General features: G+C 52.5%; 1 protein-coding gene across 5 annotated transcripts in view; it reads right to left on the bottom strand.

Annotated features, from left to right (window-relative positions):
* The window catches only part of YPEL1 (yippee like 1), a 159,029-nt gene that overhangs the window by 104,468 nt on the left and 26,727 nt on the right, over nt 1–27,834 (bottom strand). For all 5 annotated transcript variants that reach the window (XM_033956880.1, XM_033956877.1, XM_033956879.1 and 2 more), the window contains one exon: nt 13,973–14,255. In XM_033956880.1, the coding sequence (XP_033812771.1) occupies nt 13,973–14,089 (117 nt within the window). In that variant the 5' untranslated portion in view covers nt 14,090–14,255. The remainder of the gene's footprint in view (nt 1–13,972; nt 14,256–27,834) is intronic.

Here is a 27,834-nt window from a genome sequence, read left to right as displayed (position 1 = left end):
AACCTACTGCCCACCAGAGCAGCAAAACTGGACAAACAACTCACCAATCTGCTGTCTTCGACCACAGATTACAAAACCTTCAAAAGAGAAACAAAAACCCTACTCTTCAAAAAATACATAAAACCTATATAACACATCCTGATCCGTCCCAAACTTCACCTACAATACTATCTACTCTTTAGCAAACCTAAAATGTTCAAACTAACCCTTTGTATTTCCGAATACCATGTTCAAACTAACCTTTGTATTTCCTAATACCACGACAATTCTAATGTAATCCGCCTATGTATTTAGTAATATTATGACAATTCTTATGTAATCCGCCTTGAACCGGATGGCGGAATAAAAATCACAAATGTAATGTAATGTAATCATTAATCTACGATGACTACAAGTGCTTATCGAATCTACTCCTCAATGTCTCCATCGCACAGCGCCGACAAAGGTTCAAGGCGACCTGCAAAAAGAGAATCCATCCAAACAATGGACACAAAGATGATAATGCTGTACAAGGAAAGATGGATATAGCACATGGAAAAAGAAGAAACAAGAGACTGATCAATAGAATTAAAATAAAATGACTAGACAACAAAGATAGAAAAAGCACAGTTACCATAAAGCACAGTTACTTACCGTAACAGGTATTATCCAGGGACAGCAGGCAGATATTCTCTACATGTGGGTGACTTCATCAACGGAGCCCCGACGCGGACAGTTTTTCAAGCAAACTTGATTGAAGATTTCAAGTTTACTGGTGCTGCAGCACGCATGTGTGTGCCTTCCCGCTCCACTAGAGGGCGCATCCCCTCCTCGTGGGAGGGTTGCGAGAATATCTGGATAACACCTGTTACGGTAAGTAACTGTGCTTTATCCCAGGACAAGCAGGCAGCATATTCTCTACATGTGGGTGACCTCCAAGCTAACCAAAAAAGGGATGGAGGGAAGTTGGCAATTTAGGAAAACAGATTACACAAAACCGACTGGCCAAACCGGCCGTCGCTCCTGGACAAAGAATCCAGACAGTAGTGTGAGGTGAAGGTATGAACCGAAGACCAAGTGGCAGCCTTGCAGATCTCCTCAATTGGCGTGGACCTGAGGAAAGCGACAGAAGCCGCCATCCCGTGACCCGACCATGCAGCGAGAGACCAGCCTGAGCTTAGCAGAAGGAAATACAAGCAGCCAACCAGTTGGACAAGGTGCGCTTGGAAACAGGACGTCCCAACCGATTAGGATCAAAAGACAAGAAAAGTTGAGGAACCTTCCGATGAGACCGGGTTCGTTGGCGATAGAAAGCCAATGCCCGTTTACAATCAAGAGTGTGAAGTGCCACCTTGCTAGGATGAGAATGTGGCTTAGGGAAGAACATCGAAAGGACAATGGACTGATTAAGGTGAAAATCGGACACTACCTTAGGCAAGAACTTGGGATGAGTGCGTAGAACCACTTTGTCATGATGAAAAACAGTAAAAGGTGGGTCTGCAACCAAAGCCTGCAGCTCACTAGCCCTGCGAGCAGACGTGAGGGCAAGCAGGAAGATCACCTTCCAAGCAAGGAACTTCAGATGAGCTTTATCCATGGGCTCAAAGGGGGGTTTCATGAATTGAACGAGAACCACATTGAGATCCCAAACCACAGGGGGAGGCTTGAAAGGAGGATGAACATTCAAGAGACCCCGCATGAAACGAGAAACCAAGGGGTGGACAGAAAACGACTTCCCATCAAGCTGCTGATAGAAGGCGGCAATCGCACTAAGATGTACATGAACAGAATTGGTCTTGAGGCCAGACCTAGACAAATGAAGCAAATAATCCAAAACCGATGATAAAGAAGCAGACGAGGGTTCCACCCGATTCGAAGCACACCACATGGCGAATATAGTCCACTTCTGGGCATAACACTAACTAGTGGAAGCTTTCCTTGAAGCTTCCAGAACATCCCTCATCGACTGGGACAACTCAAGGGAAGGAGTCAGGTGGAAAGGAACCAAGCCGTCAGATGCAGAGACTGCAGATTGGGATGCAACAGCGAACCCCGACTCTGAGACAGCAGAGAAGGAAACACAGGCAGAAGCAGAGGATCCCTGATACTGAGTTGAAGAGGGAAAACCACGGCTGTCAAGGCCACCGAGGAGCGATCAGAATCATGGTGGCGTGAGTCAACTTGAGATGGACAAGCGTCCTCAAAATCAACGGAAAGGGAGGAAACGCATACAGGAACCTGCCCGTCCAATCCAAGAGGAACGCATCGGCCTCGAGATGATCCGGGGAGAATACCCTGGAGCATAAAAGAGGCAACTTGTGATTGAGGGGCAAGGCGAAGAGATCTATCTGCGGAGTCCCCCACCGAAGAAACACCTGACGCAGAGTCTGGGAATGGAAAGACCATTCGTGCGGCTGCAGGAGGCGACTTAACTTGTCCGCCAGGCAGTTGTGTTCGCCCTGGATGTATACCGCACGAAGAAAGATGTTGTGGCGGAACGCCCAATTCCAAAGGCGAAGAGCCTCCTTGCAGAGAGACAGGGAACCCGTACCCCCCTGCTTGTTTACGTAATACATTGCCACATGGTTGTCCGTGCGTACCAGGACCACCTGATCCCGAAGCAAATGGCGGAAGGCCACCATGGCACTGTAAATGGCCTGAAGCTCCAACAAGTTGATGTGGTAACGACGGTCCGCACTCAACCAAAGGTCTTGCGTACGCAGCCCGTCGAGATGTGCCCCCCAAGCATACGCCGAGGAGTCCGTTCTTGTGATGCGGAGGAGCGAGAAAGAGCAACCCTCTGGAAAGATTGGAAGAGCTGGTCCACTAACGGAGCGATCGTGTTAAGGAAGGAGTCACCGCAATGAGATGAGAAGCGGGATCCAGATCCTGTCGCCACTGAGAGGCCAGAGTCCACTGAGGGACCCTGATGCAGCCTTGCGAACGGCGTGACATGCATGGTGGAGGCCATGTGCCCCAAGAGGACCATCATCTACTTGGCCAAGACCGAAGCCCGCAGGGAAACCAGCCGTCTCAGCTGCACGAGCATGGCCTGCCGAGAGGGAGGTAGGAACGATCGGAGGCGAACCGTGTCCAGCACGGCCCCAATGAACTGTAGAGACTGAGAGGGACACAACTGGGACTTTGGGAAGTTTACCTCAAACCCCAGACTCTGAAGGAATATAATAGTCTGACGGGTCGCTAAAATAACCCCCTCCCTCGACGGGGCTTTGATCAGCCAGTCGTCAAGGTACGGGAAGACCTGGAGACCCTGGGACCACAGCCACCACCACGAGACACTTCGTGAAGACGCGTGGGGATGAAGCCATCCCAAACGTGAGGACTCTGTATTGAAGATGCAGGTCCCCCACCTGAAAGCGAAGGAACCGGCGACAAGCTGGATGCACCGGAATGTGAGTGTAAGCTTCTTTAAGATCGAGGTAACATAACCAGTCCCCCTCATCCAGCAAGGGATACAGAACGGGTAGCGAGAGCATCCGGAACTTCTCCTGAACAAAAAATTTGTTCAGCTTCTTGAGGTCCAGGATAGGCCGGAGGACCCCGGTCTTTTTGGGGACCAGGAAGTACCGGGAGTAAAACCCCCGCCCCGCTGACAAGGGGAAACCTCCTCCACCGCTCGAAGGTGAAGGGCCTGAGCCTCCAGAAGGAGCAAGGGAAGCTGCACACGATTCGAAAGAGACCCACCAGGAGGATTGTCTGGCGGAAACTCCCGGAAGATCAGTGAATACCCCTATCTGATAACGGTGAGGACCCAAGCGTCCGAGGTTATGCGGGTCCAACTCGGGTAGAAGGCCCCCGATAGGCAGAGGGGTGTCCAGCGCGGAGGGGGCCAGCCCTCATCCGTTCAGACCGTCAAAAAGACGGCGCGGGTTTAGACTCCGCAGGGGTCTGAGGCTTGGGAGGAGCCCGCTGTTGCTGCTGGCGGTGAGGAGGCGGGCGAGAAAAGACTTCTGCGGGTATCGCCGGGGCGGCAGCTGATAAGCCTTAGGAGGAGTGGGCTTCGGCTTGGGCCACACCAAAGAAGCGAAGGATCGCTCATGCTCCGAGAGGCGCTTGGTGGCCGCCTCGATCGAGTCGTCGAAAAGCTCATTCCCCAAACAGGGAAGATTGGCCAGGCGATCCTGGAGGTTAGGGTCCATGTCCACAAAGCGGAGCCACGCCAAACGGCGCATGGCTACCGCAAAGGCGGAGACCCGGGAGGACAGTTCAAAAACATCGTAAGCCGCGTGAAACAGGTGCATACGAAGCTGCGAAAGGGAGTCCACCAGGTGCCCAAAATCCGCCTGACAGGAGGCGGGCAAGTCACCCTGAAAGGCGGGCAGGGACTTGATCAGCACCTTAAGGTACAAGGTAAAGGTGAAGTTATAGTTCAAGACCCGATTGGCCATCATAGAATTTTGGTAGAGCCGCCTGCCAAACTTGTCCATCGTCCTCCCCTCCCGGCCAGGCGGGACCGCTGCCGAGACCCTGGAAGGGTGAGACTTCTTTAGGGAAGACTCCACCAGCAAGGACTGGTGGGAAAATTGTGCCTTCCCAAATCCCGGACAAGGGAAGATCCTGTACTTCGATTCCATTTTGGATGGAATGACTGGGACCGCATAGGGGGTTTCCAAATTCTGGATGAAAGCTTGGCGCAGCACCGGATTCAAAGGGAGCCGCAGGGACTCCCGCGGAGGACAAGGCTGGTCCAACTCTTCCAAGAACTCCTTTGTGTATTTGGAGTCAGACTGGAGGTCGAGGTGGAGCGCCCTCCCCATGTCCTGCACGAACCTCATGAAAGACTATCCGACCAACCCTCATGGGGGGTGGTCAAACGAGACTGAGGTGCCACCAAGAAGGAAGGAGAAGCCTCCCTAGAGTAATGAGGAGGCAGATCAGTGTCCCCCTGACCCGAGCCCCAGGAAGCTCCACTAAAGGAATGTGGCGGGGTCGAGGACCGCCGGCGCCTTGAGGCGAGGACCACGGGGTCCAAGGCACCGAGGCCCCCTGGCGCCGAGGAGAGACGCCTCAGGAAAAGGAAGGGGACCTACCCGAAACCGGGGCCTCCTGGAGTGGTGACTTGAACAACCGAGAGTTGGACAAGGACAACTCCGAGGCCCGGAGAATCTCGGTAGAGCGAACGCCCGGGGACTGGCCCCGCCTCAGAGGGGAGTCCCGGGGTCGCTTCACCAAGTGGCGAGATGGGGTCGGGACACGCTCCGACTTCGGGCGGCCTGAGGGCGAGGTACGCCTTGAGGTCCAAGGCGAAGAATCTGAAAAGGAAAGATGCTTCGACCGGCGCACCTTGCCCCGAGGGGCCTCGAGGCGACGCTCAGGCTGGTCCATCGCTCGCAAGGTCAAGGCCGGAGTCAAGTGGGTCAAAGCCGAGGAAAGCTCCGAGGATATCAAAGCCCGAAGCATATCCTGGAACCCCAGCGCCAAAACCACAGCGGGCAAGTCAGGCGCAGCAGTGCATTCCACCGAGGGCGACCTCGAGGATGAGTATTCCCTTGAGGCGGAAGCACGCTTGGAGGGCTTAGACTGTTTCGACGAGGCCGGAGGAAGAGCACTCCCACCATGGGCGGCCAGAGACTCTGAGGTTGGCTTCCTCGCCGGCACAGACCCTGAAGAAAGAAGAGGGGACTTACCCGATGCCGACGCCCTCGAGGCGGAGCTCTTCGAGGCTGAGACCTGCTTAGTTGGGGCCAAGGCCTTCGAGGCCGACATCGAGGCCGGGCCGACACCAGGACCTGCTCCACAGCAAAACAACTCAGCCATGCGGGCTCGTCGACGACGCAGGGCGTGTTTCTAGAAAGTGGCACACCGGGGGCGAGAATCAGTAGGATAGTCCGCCTCTAGGCACAAAATGCACCAACGATGCGGGTCGGTAATCGACAGGAGCCAACCGCACTGGGTGCACTTTTTAAACCCAGTAAGGGGCTGGGACATAGAGGAAACGGCCGCAGCCGAATGAGGCCGAGCGGCCACTGCAAACCGGGAGCTCCCGGATGCCAAACTATGATTGGTAAAAGCAACAAACAACAAAAACAAAGAAGAAAAAAACGCACAGTGACTCCTGAGAAAAACCAAAGAAGCCGCGGTGCTAGAAAGGCACTGAACACGGAGAGAAAAAACAACAAGGCTTTCTGGCTCCGCGGAAAACTAAGAACTGAAGACCACGAGGAGGGGATGCGCCCTCTAGTGGAGCGGGAAGGCACACACATGCGTGGTGCAGCACCAGCAAACTTGAAATCTTCAATCAAGTTTGCTTGAAAAGCTGTCCGCGTCGGAGCTCTGTTGATGACGTCACCCACATGTAGAGAATATGCTGCCTGCTTGTCCTGGGATAACAAGTGTTATCTGGAAACAGAAGGCAGATATTCTCACATGTGGGCGACATCATCCACAGAGCCAAGCATGGCACTTAAGAGTTCATAAGCATTTAGCCTACCCTCAACGCGCACACGCGAGTGCCTTCCCTCCCTGACCTCAGTTCTTTAAGCAAGCTAAGAAGCCAACCAGGGGAGAAGGGAGGGATGTGAGAATATCTGCCTATTGTCTCTGGATAACACCTGTTCGATAAGTAACTGTGCTTTAGAGGCTTCCACACCCTCCAATGTGAACGAAGCGGAAACAGATAGTTAATGTGCTAACCCGCCAATTATACAACAAGCTTTTCCGTTATTAATTTACTTTATTTACCCGTTTTTTCCACATCATGCCCCCCCTGTTCAGTTTTCTTATATTGATGAGGTTTAATTAGAAATTGCATTAAATTTACTCTGGTGTTTTTCCTAGTTGGATAAGGAAAGCACAGTTACTTACCGTAACAGGTGTTATCCAGGGACAGTAGGCAGATATTCTCTACATGTGGGTGACGTCACCGAAGGAGCCCCCTAGCGGACGTTTTCGCAAGCAGACTTGCTTGAAGACCTTCAAGCTTGTGATTGGCCCGCGCATGAGCGCGAGCCCCTCCCTCTTGGTCTAGGGCATGCGTCTCCTCAGCGTGTCCTCAGTTCAGATAGCTAGCAAAGAAGCCAACCACGGGGAGGTGGGTGGGTTGTGAGAATATCTGCCTGCTGTCCCTGGATAACACCTGTTATGGTAAGTAACTGTGCTTTATCCCAGGACAAGTAGGAAGCATATTCTCTACATGTGGGAGACCTCCAAGCTAACCAAAATGGGATGGAGTTGGCAATTTAGGAGAACAGATTCAGCAAAACGGACTGACCAAAATGACCATCACGCCTGAAGAAAGTATCCAGACAGTAGTGCGAGGTAAACGTATGAACCGAGGACCAAGTGGCAGTCTTACAGATTTCCTCAAGTGAAGTCGAGCAGAGGAAAGCAACAGACACCGCCATCGCTCTGACCTTGTGGCCAGTGACTCGATCTGGGAGGGAGAGACCAGCCTGAGCGTAACAAAAAGAGATACAAGCGGCAAACCAGTTAGAAATGGTCCGCTTAGAAACAGAACAACCCAAACGATTAGGATCGAAAGAGATAGCTGGGGAGCAGTACGATGAGGAGCGGTGCGCTTCAAGTAGAAGGCCAGCGTACGCTAACAATCAAGAGAATGCAGAGCCACTTCTCCAGGGTGAGAAAGGGGCTTCGGAAAAAACACAGGGAGAACAATGGATTGGTTGATGTGAAACTCAGAAACAACCTTAGGCAAGAACTTAGGATGGGTACGGAGAACCACCTTATCATGATGGAAGACAGTGAAAGGAGGGTCCGCCACCAAGCTCACTGACCTGACGGACAGAAGTGAGAGCAATAAGAAACACAACCTTTCAAGTAAGATACTTCAAATGAGCCCGCACTAGCGGCTTGAACGGGGGTTTCATTAAACGAGCAAGGACCACGTTAAGATCCCAAACCACAGGAGGTTTAAGGGGCGGATGAACGTGGAAAAGGCCATTCATGAAGCGGGAAACCACAGGATGAACAGAGATAGGCTTCCCGTCAATCGGCTGATGAAAAGGAGCAATGGCACTAAGGTGGACTCGAACCGAGGAGGACTTGAGTCCAGCGCCAGACAAGTGTAACAGATAGTCAAGGACAACAGATAAGTAGGCAGACAATGGCTCATGCTGTCGAGTAGCACACCAGGAAGAGAAATGGGTCCACTTCTGATGGTAACATTGGCGAGTGGACTCCTTCCGAGATGCCTCCAGGACGTCCAACTCAGGCTGTGAGAACTGGAACGAGGGAATTAAGTCTCGAGGAACCAAGCCGTTAAGTGCAGAGACTGAAGGTTGGGATGAAGTAGAGAACCTCGACTCTGCATAAGCAGAGAAGGAAAAACAGGCAGAAGAAGAGGATCCCTGGAACCGAGTTGCAACAGAAGGGAGAACCATGGCTGTCGGGGCCACCGAGGAGCTATCAGGATCATAGTGGCACTCGTGGACTTGAGCCTGACGAGAGTCTTCAGAATCAGAGGGAATGGAGGGAACACATACTGAAACAGGTTCGTCCAATCCAGTAGGAAAGCATCTGCCTCGAGTCTGAGTGGGGTGTAAACCCTGGAGCAGAAGCGGGGTAACTTGTGATTGTGGGGGGACGCAAACAGATCAACATCCGGAGTCCCCAACGAACAAATACCTGACGCAGGGTCAAGGAATGGATGGACCATTCGTGAGGCTGCAGAAGACGCTTCAACTTGTCCGTCAGACAATTGTGCTGGCCGTGAATGTAGACCGCTCAAAGGAATATGTTGCGGCGGATGGCCCAATCCCAGAGCCGCATTGCCTCTTGGCACAGGGACTTTTGATATAATACATGGCGACCTGGTTGTCCGTGCAGACCAGCACCACTCAGTCACGAAGCAGGTGACAAAAAGCCTTTAGGGCGAGGAAGATCGCTCGAAGCTCCAGTAGACTGATGTGACAAAGTCAGTCGGCACTGGACCAAAAACCCTGAGTGCGAAGACTGTCCAGATGAGCCCCCCAAGCGTAGGCCGACGAGTCCATAGTCAGGACCTTCTGCGGAAGAGGAGCATGAAATAGAAAACCTCTGGAAAGATTGGAAGAGAGCATCCACCAACGGAGAGACTGCCTCAACAAAGGAGTCATGACAATGAGTCGAGAGACAGGGTCCCGATCCTGGTTCCATTGGGACGCTAGAGTCCATTGAGGAATACGGAGGTGAAGTCTGGCAAAAGGAGTCACGTGAACCATGGAGGCCATGTGACCTAGGAGGATCATCATGAGCCGAGCCGGGGCCGAAGACAGATGGGCTACCCTCCGGCAAAAGCAAACAAGGGCCTCCTGTCGAAGGACAGGGTCCTGTCGAGGACCGCTCCGATGAATTCCAGAGACTGGGATGGGCAGAGCTGAGACTTGGGGAAATTCATCTCGAAGCAGAGGCTCTGAAGGAACAAGATGGTTTGATTCGTTGCTCGCAGAACTTCATAGCGAGAAGACGCTTTGATCAACCCGTCGTCGAGGTAGGGAAACACCTGAAGGCCGCGGAGATGTAGGGCCGCAGCAACCACCACTAGACCTTTCGTGAAGACCCTCGGAGAGGCTGCCAAGTCGAAGGGAAGAACACGATATAAAAGATGGAGATCCCCCCACCCAGAATATCAGATACCGACGAGAGGCCGGGTGTATCGGAATGTGTGTGTACGCCTCTTTGAGGTCCAGTGAGCACAGCCAGTCCCCCTCGTCCAAGAGGGGGTACAAAGTAGGAAGGGTGAGCAATCTGAACCGTTCCCTGACCAGAAACTTGTTTAGAGCGCGGAGGTCCAGGATTGGACGCAGATCCCCCGTCTTCTTGGGTACCAGAAAGTACCGGGAATAAAATCCGGTGTTGCATTGGTCCGGGGGAACCTCCTCGACCACCCGAAGGCGAAAAAGGGCCTGAGCTTCCTGCAAAAGGAGAGGCAGCTGAGACCAAGCAGAAGGAAACTCTTGGAGGTAGGTCCAGGGGTATGTGACTGATGTGAAGGGAGTACCCCTCCCGGATGATAGAAAGCACCCAACTGTCGGTGGTAAGACTTTCCCACTGGGCATAGAAATGATGGAGACAACCCCCGATGGGGAGGGGGTAGGCTCCATGAGGAAGGGAGCCCAAAGGCTCGGACCAGAATTGTCAAAAAGACGGCACATTCTTTGCCAGAGCCGGCGGCTGGGCCTTAGTTTGACGTTGCTGCTGTTGTTGAGGCCACTTCGGGGGAGGCCGAGAGAATGCAGGAGTAGATTTCTGCAGATATCTCCGGAGAGGAATTTTTTATTGCCGAGCCCGGGGGGGGGGCCTTTGGCAAAGAACCGTTTGTGGTCCGATAGTCGCTTGGTGGCCGCATCGATAGACTCATCGAAGAGCTCATGACCCACACATGGGAGATTGGCAAGACGATCCTGTAGATTCGGATCCATATCCACAAGGCGGAGCCAAGCAAGGCGACCGCAAAGGCCATGACCCTCTAGGACAACTCGAAGGCATCGTAGGCTGCCTGGAACATATAGAGGCGGAGCTGGGAGAGGGTCTCCTCGAGGAGGTGAAACTCCCGACGCCGAGAATCCAGAACGTCCTCCCAGAACGAGCGGAGGGTGTCCACACAGAACTGGAGGTAGGACGTAAAGAAAAAGTTATAGTCGAGGACACGATTCGCCATCATTGAGTTTTGGTAAAGACGGCGACCAAACTTGTCCATCATACGGCCCTCTCGGCCCGGAGCGACAGCAGCGTAAACCTTAGAGGGGTTGGACTTCAAGGAAGACTCAACCACCAAGGACTGATGAGAAAGCTGAGAACTCTCAAACCCCTTAACAGGAATTGTCCGGTAATGGGACTCCAACTTGGAGGGAATGGCCGTGACCACATAGGGGGGTCTCCAGGTTCCGGTGAAAGGTGAAACGGATGATCAACACCCATCTCCTCCAGATATTCCTGGGTTTAACGGGACTCATACTGGAGGTCCAGTTTAAAGGCCCTACCCATGACAAAGATGAAACGAGTAAAGGAGGAATTTTGAGAAGAAGACTCATCCTCCTGAGGAGACCCCGAGCGAGATCTGGGGGCAGCTGAGAAAGAAGGAAAAATTTCCCTCGAATAGTAAGCCGGGGCTTTGGAGTCCCACAAATGGGAAACTGAAGAGGCTCTACTAAAGTGTCTGGGGGGCGTCGAGGAACGACCCCGTGCTAGGGAGGCCGGGGAAGACCCCGGGGTCTGAGGAAGTAACTGGTGATGCCTTGGGGAGGACTGGGTAAAGGAAAAGTCCTCCACCGGTTTCGAAGAAGGCCCCTTAGAGGCTGGTAGCTGCCTTGATGGGGAACACAACCCCGAGTCTAACTCGAGGACAAGCGTGTGTCTAGAAGGTTTTGCGGTCGGAGACCTGCCCCAAAGAGGCAGAGAAGCCCGGGGATTTTTAGGAGGGGCAAACCTTGACAAAGTAGTGGGGGGAAAATGACCCCCTGGTCTGAATCCCTGAAAAGGTACAGGGGGATGAAGAATCGCTTGAGGGAACCCGGCAAGTCTTGCAGGCAGGTCTTCGAGAAACGAGGGGATGCTCAGGCTGGTCAGACCGAGACTGGGTCGAGACCGAGGTCAGAGGCGTCGAAGTCGGGACCAGTTGGCGCACCACCGAGGAAAGCTGCGTGGTAAGAATAGCCTTAAGCATGTCCTTGAACATAGGCACCGAGACCAAAGGTGTTTGGGTCTTAGGTGCAGGCGTGCGCTCCTTCGGGGGCGACCTCGAGGAAGAGTATTCCCTACGCGAGGAGGCACGCTTAGAGTGATGTTTCGAAGATGCCGACGAGGTGGCACTGACATGAGACTCAGAGGTAGGCTTCTTTGCTGGCACACCTGAGGAGGAAAAAGGAGACTTACCCGAGGCCGGAGTAACAGGAGGGGCTGAGGCCGACGGGGACTTCGAGGCCGAAGCGCCCAACGAGGGCGCCAAGGCCAAGCTCAAGGCATATCACGCAGGATCCATGGGGCAAAAGAGTTGGAGAATCTTGGCCACCCTCCGATGAAGAGCCCAGGGTTGCAAAGTCACACAACAGGGGCACAACTCAGCACGGTGCTCTGCACCTAGGTACTCCATACACCAACGATGAGGGTCGGTGATGGAGATAACCCAGTTGCACTTAGTACAGTTTCTAAACCCGGAACGAAGCCAGGACGGCCGCAGCCCCGCAAGGTGGCTAGAGTAAGACCGGGAACCCGGTCAAAAAGGTACGAACCGAAAAAACAAATAAAAAGAAGAAAAAAACACAGACGCGAGCACAGCGACTCAAAAGAAACTAACCAAACAAGCCGCAGTGCAAGAGGGACAACGATATCGCACAAAGCAAGGAAAACAGAACTGAGGACACGCATGCCCTAGATCGGGCGGGAGAGGCACACACGCATGCGCAGGCCAATCGCAAGCTTGAAGGTCTTCAAGCAATTCTGCTTGCGAAAACGTCCGCTAGGGGCTCTGTCGGTGACGTCACCCACATGTAGAGAATATGCTGCCTGCTTGCCCTGGGATAATTTACTTTATTGCATTGTAATTCTATTTTCATGTCAAGATTTATGCTTGTAAAATTTGAAGAAATAAATAATTAAAAAAAGTAACTGTGCTTTATCCTAGGACAAGCAGGCAGCATATTCTCACATGTGGGACTCTCTAGCTTACTGCAATGGGATGGAGGGACCAAGGCTACCATAACATGTCCCTCAAGTCACAACCGAGCCTGAGCATAGCAGAAGGAAATACAGGCCACTAGCCATGTGGAAATAGTTCTCTTGATGACAGGTTGGCCCAGTTTGTTGGGATCAAAGAAGATGGACAGTTGAGGTGAAATCCTGTGTGGTTTAATCCTGTGCAGATAGTACGCCAAGGAACACTTACAGCCCAATGTTTAAAGAGCTGCTTCTCCCGGATGAGAATGAAGCATTGGAAAGAAGACTGGAAGCACAATAGATTGATTCAGATGAAATTCCGTGTCAACCTTTGGAAGAAATTTAGGATGAATGCGGAGAACCACCTTGTTGTGGTGAAATACTGTATATGGCGAGTCAGAAACCAATGCTTGAAGTTTACTGACTTGACGAGCAGAAGTGACAGCAATCAAGAAAAACACTTTCCAAGTAAGGAACTTGAGATGAGAAGATGCTAGTGGGCTCAAATGGTGTCTGTATGCGACTGTGAGGTGGCGAGGAGGACAATCGTGTACAGACGCAGGAAAGCGCTTGCATGAGGTTACAGCAGTGAGGCAGGCAATGTTCCAGAACACGACTGCCAGACATGACCACCGGACACTTAAGGCACAAGTTTTCCATAAAGAATCATTCTTTATAAAACCGAGGGCCTCAAAATAGTACCTGGCGGGCCGCGAGTTTGAGACCACTGGATTAGACGGAACCACAGCTACTTGTATTACAGCCAAAAGTTTTGTCTCAGTCTCCACCTGCTAGACATGATGAGCTATTACCTACCCTTCAGTGAACTGTGCCAGTCTGGAGAGATGCTAAAGAAATAAGTAATTTAAATGGGGGGGAAAAAAAAAAAAAGACTGAAAATTAGGGAAAAATGGTATGGGAGGCAAAAAGAAAAGAATATTGACTGCACTTAGAAGTGTTTGGAAACACAACTTTGCTCTGTGGAAAACGGAGAACTGAGGTTCCTGCATGTCAACGTCAGGCGTGAAGGCTCATGTGCACACGTGGTATGAATGGTACTGAAAGTTTTAAAGAGAGTACACTTTGGTACCTCTCCGTGCCAGGCTTATGGATGTCACCCACTTGAGAAAATATACTGCTTGCTTGTCCTTTGAGAAGAGGGGATTACACTCACTTGTTCAGAACAGTACAGCCAGACGACAAGTAAAGAGAATATAGATATACTTTAAATCCAAATGTTTAGAACACAACATATCAGAATGAGTAAAATCAACACAGAATCTTGAGCCTGAACTATTTTTTTTTAATCATCTGATAACATTATCAATAACTACACAAATTTAAGCAAAAGTTTTCAAACTCTTTAAAACATAACACTTGCCTTAGATATGAGTTCATCATGATTGGCTAGATGAGCTCTACAGTGAATACAGCTGTAGGTTCTGTGACAATTTGGCAGGTAAGCCTGGAAAGTTTTTGATTTTGTCATTTTTACCATTTCTGCAGGTGGTTCTTCACTCAGCTCAGGGCTGGTATTGGAAGAATTACAACTTTGCTGAACTCGCTGACAAAAGAAACACTGGAAAATGCAAGCAAAAGCCGTTGTTGTTTTGGAGAGTGTGTGGCACTTCCCACACAGATGCCACAAGGGAAATAATCAAAACCTATGAAAGAACAAAAACAAAACTAATCAAAACCCATTTTTAATGAAAAGTTAAGAACATAGATTGTATCAAAATGGAAACAGTATAATCACAGACAATCTGGATATTAAGGCAAATTTATTAATAATGCTCCCAGCAACCATGCCCAATATGTTCACAAAACAAGGCTGCTTCAGGGGCTGGTAACTATAACAAAACAAAACATATGTGTAGTCCAAATCCTTCAGGGAGCTGCGCAGGACCAGGCAAGAGCGCGAAAAGCTAACGCTTGCCTTGTGCGCCGCTCTGCTGCAAGAGATAAGGACACGGAGGCAGCTGTCCAGAAAGGGAGGGGCAGGAGTGTAGAAAGCTCCTGCCGATACAGTGCTGGACTGCCACAATTTAAAAAAAGGTACAGGGGGAGGTCTGCCTACCACTAGACCTGCCCTGTACCCTGTCCCGGCCTACCACTAGACCACCAGAAGGGGGACAGGGCAGGGCGGTGGGACCATTTGGTTCAGAATTTTTTTTTCTTGGTTTTTTCTCCTCTACATGTAGGTGTGTCTTATGGTCAGGTGCATCTTAGAGCGAAAAATATGTAAGTAGGGTTTCTTAGTTCTGTAGCTATTCAGTATATCGAAAAGCCAGTTGCTCCACCCTTCCCCATTGACATCATTGGATGTCACTCAGCTGACAGAGAGCATAGAGAGGCTTTCCCATCCTCATGGGGTAGGGAGCAAAGGAGCTCTTCCATGGGCAGCACCTCTACCATTCAGGTGTTTCCCATGAAGAAAAGATCATCTGCAGTAGTTAAGGGGATACCCAGAGTGGAGAGAGCTAGAGCAAGCTCCCTGGGTGTGGGAAGTTGCTCGGAACCTCCTCTCAGACATCATCCAGAGAAGGGATACTGGAAAATCTTACACACAAGAGGTGAAAATCTCTAAGTTCAAGTAACTTATTATAAACTCTATAAGGAACAAACTTAGAAAGAAGGAAAACTGTAAAGAGACACACTGAGTTTGGAAATGGACCAAAAATACCAGCGATTCCAGCCCAAACAAAGTTACCCACTGAGTTCAGAAAAGACAGTTTCTCCAACTATACACAGGAACACTACCAATTTTAAATATGGAGACCAAGAAATGACTCTTTCCCAACTGATTATCTTTCCCTCATGGTCAAAGACACTCAACACCCACATTATCCATTCCTGATATTAAGCCACCATCAGATGGGCTAGCCTTTTCACCCTAGGTCACATACCAAACCAATTACAATAAAGTAGGTAATATTATCTTGCACATAGCTAGTGGCTGGAGAGGTGCCGGCATCCCCATTGAATACTACGACACTGAGTAGAACACAAAGGAACAGAAACCACACAGGAGAAATTTATAAACCAGTGTCCCGCAAACTTTTTGACACCGCAATACACTAAACCCATGGCTGGAGGGCATTTGGAAATGTGCAGACATTGACACAATGTGTGGTGTCATCATGATGTCAGTACATGTGCAGAGGCCCTGAGCATGCTATCACTACGCCAGTATGGGGTGCTGGAGGAGAGTTGTGAAGAGATGCCAGTGAGGAGAGGCGTCTGCTAACTGCTTATAGGACGTGCTTCTCACTGCAAGAGGCACATCCAGTAATCAGTCAGCCAGCGCTAGTGCCTCTCCTCCTTACCGGCATCTCGCAGCATACCTGGAATTTCACCACAGCACAGTTTATGATACAATGTTATAAACATTCACATGCAATAGACCTGTATCCTACCACCTAACAATCCTATACCATGATGCTACGTAAATACAAGATTCACATGCAACAAACTCACCCTGATCAGAGATATGATAGTGGAGTGTGAACTAGGAATCATGTTCATCACACAGACATGGTTAAAGAATAAATCTGATACTGCAACACTAGAGATCTGCCCAGCAGGATATAAGATCAGAAGACAAACAAAAAAGGGAGAGGGAGTAGCAATGATATACAGTAGAACCTCTTTTAAGTTGACCACCCAAGGGACTTTAACAAACTGGTCAACATAAGGAACTAGGCCTACTGTACTGATAAGTACATGTACTTTACTTTCTTGTACAGATTTTATTAGAGAATATCGTACAAAATCATACATAATCAAAACACAGTAAAATGGAGAAATTAGGTTCTTACCTGCTAATTTACTTTCTTTTAGCTTCTCCAGACCAGTAGAGGTTAACTTTACGAATGGGTATATATCTAATCATGACCAGCAGGTGGAGACTGAAAACAAAACTTTGGGACAGTATATCCTAGCCCCTCCTCTCTATTTCCCTCAGTCTGCCGAATAGCCAAGCAGAACCAAGAACTGGAAAACAACAGAGAGAAAAAACAATACTCCGAAAGGAGTAACAAATAACAAACCCAAAATGCTGTTGGAAAATGCAGAGGAGAAATTCCCGAAGGAAGAATGTCCCCACAGCTCGCCAGCTAAGCCAGCCGAGCCACAGCCGCTGTTCTTCAATTCTCCCCGGCCCTAGAAAAATACTAGAACCCGCAGCAAAAACCAAAAACTGCCCGCGCAACAGCCCCAACAACAACAACAACAGACAGGGTGGGGACCTCTACTGGTCTGGAGAAGCTAAAAGAAAGTAAATTAGCAGGTAAGAACCTAATTTCTCCTTCTTTAGCACTCTCCAGACCAGTAGAGGTTAACTTTACGAATGGGACGTACCAAAGCAGTCCCTCTCACGGGCGGGACCCCCGAAGGGCCGATACCAGTACACGTTCACCGAACACCGCGTCCCGACGCGCCTGCACATCAACCCGATAATGACGAACAAAGGAATGCAAGGAGGACCAAACCGCAGCCTTACAAATATCCACAGGAGGCACGAGCGACGACTCAGCCCAAGAAGCCGCCTGACCCCGAGTGGAATGAGCCTTGAGAAACTCCGGAACAGGCTGCTGTTTCAGAAGATAAGCGGAAGCAATCGTCTCCTTGATCCAGCGCGCAATAGTAGCCTTAGAAGCGCCAGCTCCCCGACGAGGACCCGCCAGGAGGACAAAGAGATGATCGGACTTCCGGAATTCCTGGGTCCGCTGCACATAAGAACGAAGGACCCGACCGACATCCAACTTGCGCAGCTGCCGTTGCTCAGAAGAGCCCTCCCGACCACCCAAGACCGGGAGAACCACCGATTGATTGACATGAAAAGGAGAAACAACCTTAGGCAGAAAGGAAGGAACAGGCCGCAAGACGACCCGCTCCCTAGAAAACTCCAAGAAGGGAGCCCTACAAGAGAAAGCCTGCAGCTCAGAAACACGTCTAGCAGAAGTAATGGCCACCAAAAAGACCGCCTTCAAAGTAAGGTCCTTCAAAGAACAGACGTCCAAAGGCTCGAAAGGCGGACGCACCAAAACAGAGAGAACCAGATTAAGATCCCAAGAGGGAACCGAGGGCCGTAGGGGAGGCCTAAGCAACTTGGCCGCCCGCAAAAACCGAATCACATCAGGAAGAGCCGATAAACGCTGACCTGACACTAACCCTCGAAAAGCCGACAGGGCCGCAAGATGAACCCGGAGAGAAGACCAAGCCAGGCCTCTATCCAGGCCATCCTGCAAGAACTCCAGAATGTTAGGCAGAGAAGCGCGAAAAGAGGTCACTCCCCGCGCCCGACACCATTCCTCAAATAGACGCCAAACCCGCACATAAGCCCGAGAGGTAGAAAGCCTCCGGGACCCCAACAGTGTAGAGATCACCTTGTCTGAATATCCCTTCTTGCTAAGGCGACCCCTTTCAAGAGCCACGCCGTAAGACAGAAGGGAGACGGGTCGAACATGGGAATGGGACCCTGCATCAGAAGGTCGTCCGAGAGAGGCAGAGGAAGAGGATCCGCAACCAGGTGCCTCACCAGATCCGCATACCACGGACGGCGAGGCCAATCCGGCGCCACCAGCACCACCAAACCTGGATGGTAAACAATGCGAAGAAGCACTCTGCCCACCAGCGGCCAAGGAGGGAACACATACAACAGCCCCTCCGTTGGCCACTGCTGGACCAGAGCATCCAGACCCTCGGCCAGACCGTCCCTGCGACGACTGAAGAAGCGGGGCACTTTGGCGTTGCCACCCGTGGCCATCAGGTCCATCAGGGGCTGCCCCCAAGCCTGCACTATCAACTGAAACGCCTCGGCGCCGAGACACCACTCTCCTGGATCTAGGAAGTGACGACTGAGGAAGTCTGCCTGAACATTTTCTACTCCGGCTATATGAGAGGCCGAGAGGTCCAGCAGATGGGATTCCGCCCAAACCATGAGCAGAGCCGCCTCCTGCGCCACCTGAGTGCTCTTGGTGCCCCACTGACGATTGACATAAGCCACCGCCGTGGCATTGTCCGACAGTACTCTGACCGACTTGCCCAGCAACAGGGAGTGGAAAGCCAACAGCGCCAGACGGACCGCTCTGGTCTCCAACACGTTGATCGACCAGGCGGCCTCCTCCGCGGACCAGGTGCCCTGAGCTGAGTGACCCAAACACTGAGCCCCCCAACCCAGGAGACTCGCATCCGTCAGGAGCACCGTCCACTGCGGGAGATCCAGACCCACCCCCTGAACTAGGTGAGGGATCTGGAGCCACCAACGCAGACTGCAGCGCGCCAAGCCTCGCAGGGGAACCGGAACATCCATCCCGTGCCTCTGGGGAGACCACCTCCGGAGCAGAGCATACTGGAGAGGACGCATGTGGGCCCGCGCCCACCTCACCACGTCCAGGGACGCCGCCATCGACCCCAAGACCTGGAGGAAATCTCGCGCCCGAGGACACCGGGACGCCAAAAGCAGGCGAATCTGAGATTGCAATTTGCTCACCCGGCCCTCTGGGAGGAAGACCTTCCCCAAGGAGGTGTCGAACAGCACCCCTAGGTACTCCAGACGCTGAGCCGGGACCAACCGACTCTTGGAAAGGTTGACCACCCAGCCCAGCGACCGGAGAAACTCCACCACCCGAGCAGTAACCCGGGAGCTTTCCTGCAACGACTTTGCCCGAATTAACCAGTCGTCCAGGTAGGGGTGTACCAGGATGCCCTCCGACCGCAAGGCTGCCGCGACGACCACCATCACCTTGGTGAACGTTCGAGGAGCCGTGGCCAGCCCAAAGGGAAGCGCACAGAACTGATAGTGCCGACCCAAGATCGCAAAGCGCAGGAAACGCTGATGAGAGGCCCGAATGGGAACATGCAAGTAGGCCTCCGTCAGATCGAGAGAAGTGAGAAACTCCCCCGGCTGAACCGCCAGAATGACCGACCGCAGAGTTTCCATACGGAAAGAGGGAATCTTGAGAGCCCTGTTGACCCCTTTCAAATCGAGGATGGGCCGAAAGGTCCCCTCCTTCTTGGGCACCACAAAGTAAATGGAGTACCTGCCCGTGCCCCACTCCGGAGGGGGCACAGGTACAACTGCCCTGAGATCTAGCAAGCGCTGAAGGGTCTGGCGAAACGCCTGCGTCTTCACAGGAGTCTGACATGGAGAAGCGAGGAAAAAATCCGGCAGAGAGCGGGCGAACTCCAGGGCATAACCGTCCCGCACCACCTCCAGGACCCACTGATCGGACGTGATCTCGGCCCATTTGGGGAAAAATTCGCGCAGCCGGGCCCCCACCGGAACCAAAGGGGGCTCCGGCAAGGCGTCATTGTGCAGGACGGGAAGCGGGGGAACCGGCGGAGGGATTCCCTGCCCCCCGACGGGCCCCCCGAAAGGGCTGCATGCGCTGGAAGAACCGACCCCGGGAAAATCCCGGAGACTGGAAAGAAGCAGCCCCACGCCCAGGGCGATACTTGCGAAAATCCCGCAAACGCCCCCGGGCCGAACCCCCCCGAGACGCCGGGCGGGCACGGTCCTCCGGCAGACGGGGAACTTTCGAGTCCGACAGAGTCTGAATCAACTTATCCAAATCCTCTCCAAACAAAAACGACCCCCGAAAGGGAAATTTAGTAAGCTTAGCTTTGGACGCAGCATCCGCCGCCCAAGCGCGCAGCCACAACACACGCCTTGCGGCCACGCCAAAAGCCATAGACTTAGCCGAGATCCGCACCAAGTCATATAGAGCATCTGAGAGGAAAGAGGCCGCCATCTCAATCTTCGCTACCTCCTGATCCACCAGAGACCAGTCGTCAGACTCTCGATCCAAGACCCGCTCCGCCCACCGAAACACGGCGCGAGCGACCAGTCCCCCACAAATAGCCGCCTGGACCCCAAAGGCAGAGACCTGAAAATTTTGCTTAAGGATGCTCTCCAATTTGCGCTCCTCAGGTTCCCGCAAGGCAGAACCGCCCTCAACAGGCACGGTATGCCGCTTGGAAATTGCCGAGACCACCGCATCCACGACCGGCGAAGCTAACGTAGCCCGATCCCCTTCAGGAATGGGATACAGGCGAGCCATGCTGCGCGCCAGCCGAAACGGCGTCTCCGGCGTTTTCCACTGCTCCAGAATAATATCCCGAATATCCTGATGCATAGGAAAAGAGCGGGAAACGGAACGGATCCCTCGTAACAGAGGGTCCCCCACACGCGGAGTCTCCGGCGGCGCGTCCTCAAAACGCAAGACCGAAGAAACCTGCTGAATAAGGTCAGGCAGCTCATCTTTCTGAAAAAGACGCACCACGGACGCCTCGTCACTGGAGAACGGGAAATCCGACAACCCGCCGCCAGCTTCCGTCCCCTCCAGAGAGTCCTGGAACTCCTCAGAAGGGTCCAGGTCCTCCTCCAGACCGACCCGTTCCTCTGACCACAAATTCTCGTCCCACGACACCCGCGGACGCTTGGACAAGGGAGGCGGCGGAGGGGACGTCACGCCAGACGAAAGAGGCAAAGCCGCAGGGAGCGCGGAGGAAAACCCACCCCCCGAAACCCCCTGGGCGCAACCGGGACCCCCAGCCGCCTGAAAATAGGCTCTGCATAAAGAAAAGAAAAATTCAGGAGAAAACCCCCCCGAGGGTCCCAAGGGACTCCCTGCCACAGCAGGGGACCCAGCAGAACCTTGCCCCTGCATAGTCAAAACAGGGGGAAGGTCACCTGAGGTGGAAGACAAAATGGAGGGGCCAGACAGAGAAGATGGCGGTTTTCCCGCCAAAAAAGCTCCCTCCATAGCCTGAAGCGGCTGAGAAACCTGAATAGTCTCAGCCGCTAAAGCAGGCAAGCCGGCATCAGCTGTCAAAAAATCAGCTGAGAGGGAATCCTCTAAAACCCGACCGTCGGCGGTTTGGGGATTCCCTCCGTGGGCGGACGGAGAAGACCGGGCTTCCCCACCGTTCCCTGCCGACTCGCGAGGCACCATCGGCGGGGAGCTCTGGGCGCCTGCAGCCGCTGCCGACGGAGCTCCTCCACTGCACCGGCCTGAACACCGCTTGCACAGGCCGGCCGCGAGTGCCTCGCGTCTGGAGCACAATGAGCACTTTTTCCCTTTAGAAGTGCTCATTGCTCCATACGCGACCTAGCTGCAAAAAAGTGCCGGTTAGTTGAAAAAATACAGTAAAATACAGTTTTCTTAAAGGGATACAACCCTCCAGACCAGCACTACCTCAGGATTTTTTTTTTTTTTTTTTACAGAACAGACTCCACAGGCTCTCAAAGCAATATGCCTTGCTTGATTTAGGGGGCAAGGGATACTGCTGAGGCTCCTCTAAAAAAATGTGGGGAGGTGGAGGAAGTGGGGGGAGGGACCCCGCTCGTGACCCGCCGGGTTTGACACCCCCGAGGTCGGACGAACCCCCAAACAGAGTCCGCCCAAGCTCCGTCCGGCTAAAAACAGGGACAATAAACCCCCTAAACAAATTCCAACAGCCCTACCAAGGGAGATGGGTACAGATCACTCAACACCTGCTGGAGACTGAAAGAAGACTGAGGGAAATAGAGAGGAGGGGCTAGGATATACTGTCCCAAAGTTTTGTTTTCAGTCTCCACCTGCTGGTCATGATTAGATATATACCCATTCGTAAAGTTAACCTCTACTGGTCTGGAGAGTGCTAAAGAACATACATTTACTGTTATCTCATGGTTTATTCATTCTTTCTGGGACCTGGTCATTTCAGGAGCTGGCTCGAAGATATCGCCGCACTGATGGCACCGTGGACTGGTGGTTGAAAAACACTGTTTTGGTCCTGAAACATGTGCTGGCCCTGTGGATCGGCAGGAAATTTCTGTGGACCGGCACTGGTCCATGGACTGGTGGTTGAAGAACACTGCTCTAGACCACCAGGCACCTCGGTAGGCCCAGACTGAGGGGGGAAGGGGGGGGCTTGTGGGGAGATTAGATGTGCCCTTCACTTCAACTACCAACTCAGTCACTTCTGCCTTGCTGCACCATATGCTTGGAACAAGCTGCCCGAATCCCCATAGTGGGCTCTGTCTCTGACAGTGTTCAAGGCCTGTTTAAAAGCCCACCTCTTTGAGAGTGCTTTCGACTCCTAATTCTTCTCACCTTGGGTTCTGCATCCCCTACTCTCTATGTCATGTCTTGTCTGTCCAAGTTAGATTGTAAGCTCTTCCAAGCAGGGACCATCTATAAATGTCAAAATGTACAGCACTGCGCTATATAAGTGATAAGTAGTAGTAGTGCCTGGAGAGGGAAAGAACCTTGCCAATGGGTTTGGGGGAGGTATGAGAGGTGCAGAGACCTGCGAAGGGTTACTGTTACAATTACTTTATTTGATATACCGCAATTATTAACAAAAAAGTTAAATCAAAGTGGTTTACAATAAAAAAGGGAAACAAGGTTAAACAAGTACAAAAAAAAAAAAAAACTGTAAAGTCAAACAGGGTAAATATGACAATTACACATGACAATTACACCACAAGTAGGCTAAAGGAGAGAAGGAAAGATTTTACAATTTATTATTAGGAAAAACACACAAAAGGGCAACAATGTAAAGGAGAAAGAAAAACCGCATTAGCCAGAATAAATAAGAAATAATAAAGGTATATTGAATACCATTTTAAAGTAAAGCAGAGTTACTTACTGTAACAGGTGTTATCCAGGGACAGCAGGCAGATATTCTACATGTGGGTGAAGTCATCCACGGAGCCCCGACGCGGACAGCTTTTCAAGCAAACTTGAATGAAGATTTCAAGTTTGCTGGTGCTGCACCACGCATGTATGTGCCTTCCCGCTCCACTAGAGAGCGCATCCCCTCCTCATGGTCTTCAGTTCAGATAGCTAGCAAAGAAGCCAACCCCGGGGAGGTGGGAGAGTTGCAAGAATATGTGCCTGCTATCCCTGGATAACACCTGTTACGGTAAGTAACTGTGCTTTATCCCAGGACAAGCAGGCAGCAAATTCTCTACATGTGGGTGACCTCCAAGCTAACCACAAAAGGGATGGAGGGAAGTTGGCAATTTAGGAAAACAGATTATGCAAAACCAACTGGCCAAACCGGCCGTATGAATCGAAGACCAAGTGGCAGCCTTGCAGATCTCCTCAATTGGCGTGGACCTGAGGAAAGCGACAGAAGCCGCCATCGCTCGGACTTTATGTCCCGTGACCCGACCATGCAGCGAGAGACCAGCCTGAGCGTAGCAGAAGGAAATACAAGCAGCCAACCAGTTGGACAAGGTGCGCTTGGAAACAGGACATCCCAACCGATTAAGATCAAAAGACAAGAACAACTGAGGATCCTTCCGATAAGGCTAGGTGCGTTGGAGATAGAACGCCAACGCCCTCTTACAGTCAAGAGTATGAAGCGCCACCTCCCCAGGATGAGAGTGGGGCTTCGGAAAAAAACACCAGAAGAACGATAGACTGATTAAGGTGAAAATCTGACACCACCTTAGGCAAGAACTTGGGATGAGTGCGCAGGACCACCTTGTCATGGTGAAAAACAGTAAAAGGTGGGTCCGCAACCAAAGCCTGCAGCTCACTGACCCTGCGAGCAGATGAGGGCAAGCAGGAAGATTACCTTCCAAGTAAGGAACTTCAGATGAGCTTTGTCCATGGGCTCAAAAGGAGGTTTCATCAATTGAGCGAGGACCACATTGAGATCTCAAACCACAGGGGAGGCTTGAGAGGAGGATGGACATTCAAGAGACCCCTCATGAAACGAGAAACCAAGGGGTGGACAGACAGCGACTTTCCATCAAGCTGCCGATGAAAGGCGGCAATCGCACTGAGATGGTCATGAACAGAATTGGTCTTGAGGCCAGACCGAGACAAATGAAGCAAAGAATCCAAAACCAAAGACAAGAAGCAAAGATTCCACCTGATTGGACGCACACCACGTGGCGAATCGAATCCACTTCTGGGCATAACACTGTCTAGTAGAAGCCTTCCGGGAGGCTTCCAGAACATCCCGCACCGACCGGACAACCCCAGGGAAGGTGTCAAGTGGAAAGGAACCAAGCCGTCAGATGAAGAGATTGCAGATTGGGATGTAACAGCGAACCCCGACTCTGAGACAGCAGAGAAGGAAACACAAGCAGAAGCAGAGGATCCCTGACACTGAGTTGAAGAAGCAGGGAAAACCAGGGCTGCCGAGGCCACCGAGGGGCGATTAAAATCATGGTGGCGCGGGCAGACTTCAGATGGACAAGTGTCCTCAGAATCAACGGGAAGGGAGGAAATGCATACAGGAACCTGCCCGTCCAATCCAAAAGGAATGCATCGGCCTCGAGACGATCCGGGGAGAACACCCTGGAGCAGAACAGAGGCAACTTGTGATTGAGGGGCGAGGCAAAGAGATCTACCTGCGGAGTCCCCAACCCAACCGTAGAAACACGTGGCGCAGAGTCTGGGAATGGAGCGACCATTCGTGCAGCTGCAGAAGGCGGCTTAATCTGTCTGCCAGACAGTTGTGCTCGCCCTGGATATACACCGCTCGAAGAAATATGTTGTGGCGGAACGCCCAATTCCAAAGGCGAAGAGCTTCCTTGCAAAGATACAGAGAACCTGTACCCCTCTGTTTGTTCACGTAATACATCGCCACCTGGTTATCCGTGCGAACCAGGACCACCCAATCCTGAAGCAGATGTTGGAAGTCACCAAGGCATTGTAAATGGCCCGAAGCTCCAACAAGTTGATGTGACAATGGCGGTCAGCACTTGACCAAAGGCCCTGCGTTCGCAGCCCTTCGAGATGCGCCCTCCAAGCATACGCCGAGGAGTCCGTCATGAGGACCTTGTGATGCGGAGGAGTGAGAAAGAGCAAACCTCTGGAAAGATTGGACGAGGTGGCCCACCAATGGAGCGAGCGTCTCAAGGAGGGAGTCACCGCAATGCGATGAGAAACGGGATCCCGGATCCTGCCGCCACTGAGAGGCCAGAGTCCACTGAGGGACCCTCAAATGCAGCCTCGCGAACAGTGTTACATGCACGGTGGAGGCCATGTGTCCCAAGAGGACCATCATCTGTTTGACCGAGACCGAAGTCCGCATGGACACCTGCCCGCTCAGCCGAAAGAGCGCGGCCTGCCGAGGGGGAGGCAGGAACGATCGGAGGCGAACCATGTCCAGCACTGCCCCGATAAACTGAAGGGACTGAAAGGGGTACAGCTGAAACTTGGGGAAGTTTACCTCGAACCCCAGACTCTGAAGGAACGTAATAGTCCGATGGGTCGCTGAAATAACCCCCTCCCTCGACGGGGCTTTGATCAGCCAATCGTCGAGATACGGGAAGACCTGGAGTCCCTGCGACTGCAGGGCCACAGGCACCACCACGAGACACTTCGTGAAGACTCATGGGAACGAAGCCAGCCCAAATGGGAGGACCCTGTATTGAAGATGCAAGTCTCCCACCTGAAAGCGCAGGAACTGGCACAGGCCGGATGAACTGGCACGTGAGTGTAGGCCTCCTTCAGATCGAGGGAACACATCCAGTCACCCTAGTCCAGCAACGGATACAAAACAGGAAGCGAGAGCATCCTGAACTTTTCCCGAACCAGGAACTTGTTCAGCTTCCGGAGGTCCCCGGTCTTTTTGGGGACCAGGAAGTACCAGGAGTAAAACCCCCGCCCCTGCTGGGAGGGGGGAACCTTCTCCATAGCCCGAAGACAAAGAAGAGCCCGAGCCTCCAGGAGGAATAAGGGAAGCTGCTCTCGATTCGAAAGAGATCCGCTGGGAGGATTGTCCGGAGGCAACTCCCGGAAGTTCAGCGAATACCCCTCTCCGACAACGGAGAGGACCCACGCGTCCGAAGTGATGTGGGTCCAGGCCAGATAGAACGCCCGTAGAAGGCCCCCGATAGGAAGAGGGGCGATGTCCGAAGCAGAGGGGGCCCGCCCCCATTCGCTCAGCCAGTCAAAAAGACGGCGCGGGCTTAGACACAGCAGGGATCTGAGGCTTAGGGGGAGCCTGTTGCTGTCGCTGGCGTCGAGGAGGCGGATGAGAGAAGGTAGGTATAGACTTCTGTGGGTACCGCCGGTACGGTAGCCGATACGCCTTCGGAGGAGTGGGCTTCGGCTTAGGGCGCACCAAGGACGCAAAGGACCGCTCGTGCTCCGAGAGGCGCTTAGTGGCCGCCTCAATCAAGTCGTCAAAGAGCTCGTTCCCCACACAGGGGAGATTCGCTAATCGGTCCTGAAGGTTGGAGGGTCCATATCAACAATGTGAAGCCATGCCAAATGGCACATGGCGACTGCAAAGGCGGAGACCCGAGAGGAAAGCTCGAAGGCATCGTAAACGGCATGGAACAAATGCAGACGAAGCTGCAAAAGAGAGTCCACCAGCAGCCCAAACTCCGCACAGCGAGAGGCGGGCAAATCACCCTGAAAAGCAGGCAAAGACTTGACAAGGACCTTCAGATACGAGGTGAACGAGAAGGTATAGTTCAAGACCCTGTTGGCCATCATGGAATTTTGGTAGAGGCGTCTACCAAACTTATCCATGGTCCTCCCTTCCCAGCCCAGCGGGACAGCTGCGGTGACCCTAGAGGGATAAGACTTCTTCAGGGAAGACCCGACCAGCAAAGACTGGTGCGAAAGCTGCGCCTTCTCAAACCCCGGGCATGGAACAGTCTGGTATCTAGACTCCATTTTGGACGGAATGGCGGGGACCGCATAAGGGGTCTCCAAATTCCGGAAGAAAGCCTGGCGCAAAACCGGATTCAAAGGGAGCCGCAAAGACTCCCGAGGAGGACAAGGGAGGTCCATCTCCTCCAGGAACTCCTTGGTATACTTGGAGTCAGATTGGAGGTCAAGATTGAGCGCTCTCCCCATGTCCTGGACAAACCTTGTGAAGGAAGAGGGGCGACCCTCTGACCGGTCCTCAAGAGAGGTGGTCGAGTGAGACCGCAGCGCTGCCGAGAAGGAGGGTGAGGCCTCCTGAGAATAGTGAGGCGGCCTATCAGTGTCACCACGGCCGGAACCCCAGGACGCTCCACTACAGGAACATGGCGGGGTCGAGGATCGCCTGTGCCTCGAGGACACCCTAGGCGAGGAACCTAGGTCTGCCGCCGAGGCGACACGCCTCGGGGACACAGAGGAGGAGCCTCTCAATGCTCCCCAGGCCGGGGCCCCGGACCGGCGACTTAAACATTTGGAGGTTGGACAAGGACAACTCCTAGACCCGGAGAGCCTCGGTCCGGCGACCCTGACACCGGCCCCGCCTCGGGCGGGAGTCCTGGGGCCACTTCGCCAA

The sequence above is a fragment of the Geotrypetes seraphini genome, chromosome 8 (genome assembly GCF_902459505.1).
Source record: "Geotrypetes seraphini chromosome 8, aGeoSer1.1, whole genome shotgun sequence".
In the NCBI taxonomy this organism is placed as follows: domain Eukaryota; kingdom Metazoa; phylum Chordata; class Amphibia; order Gymnophiona; family Dermophiidae; genus Geotrypetes; species Geotrypetes seraphini.
This window is presented reverse-complemented; position numbering and strand designations above follow the sequence as displayed.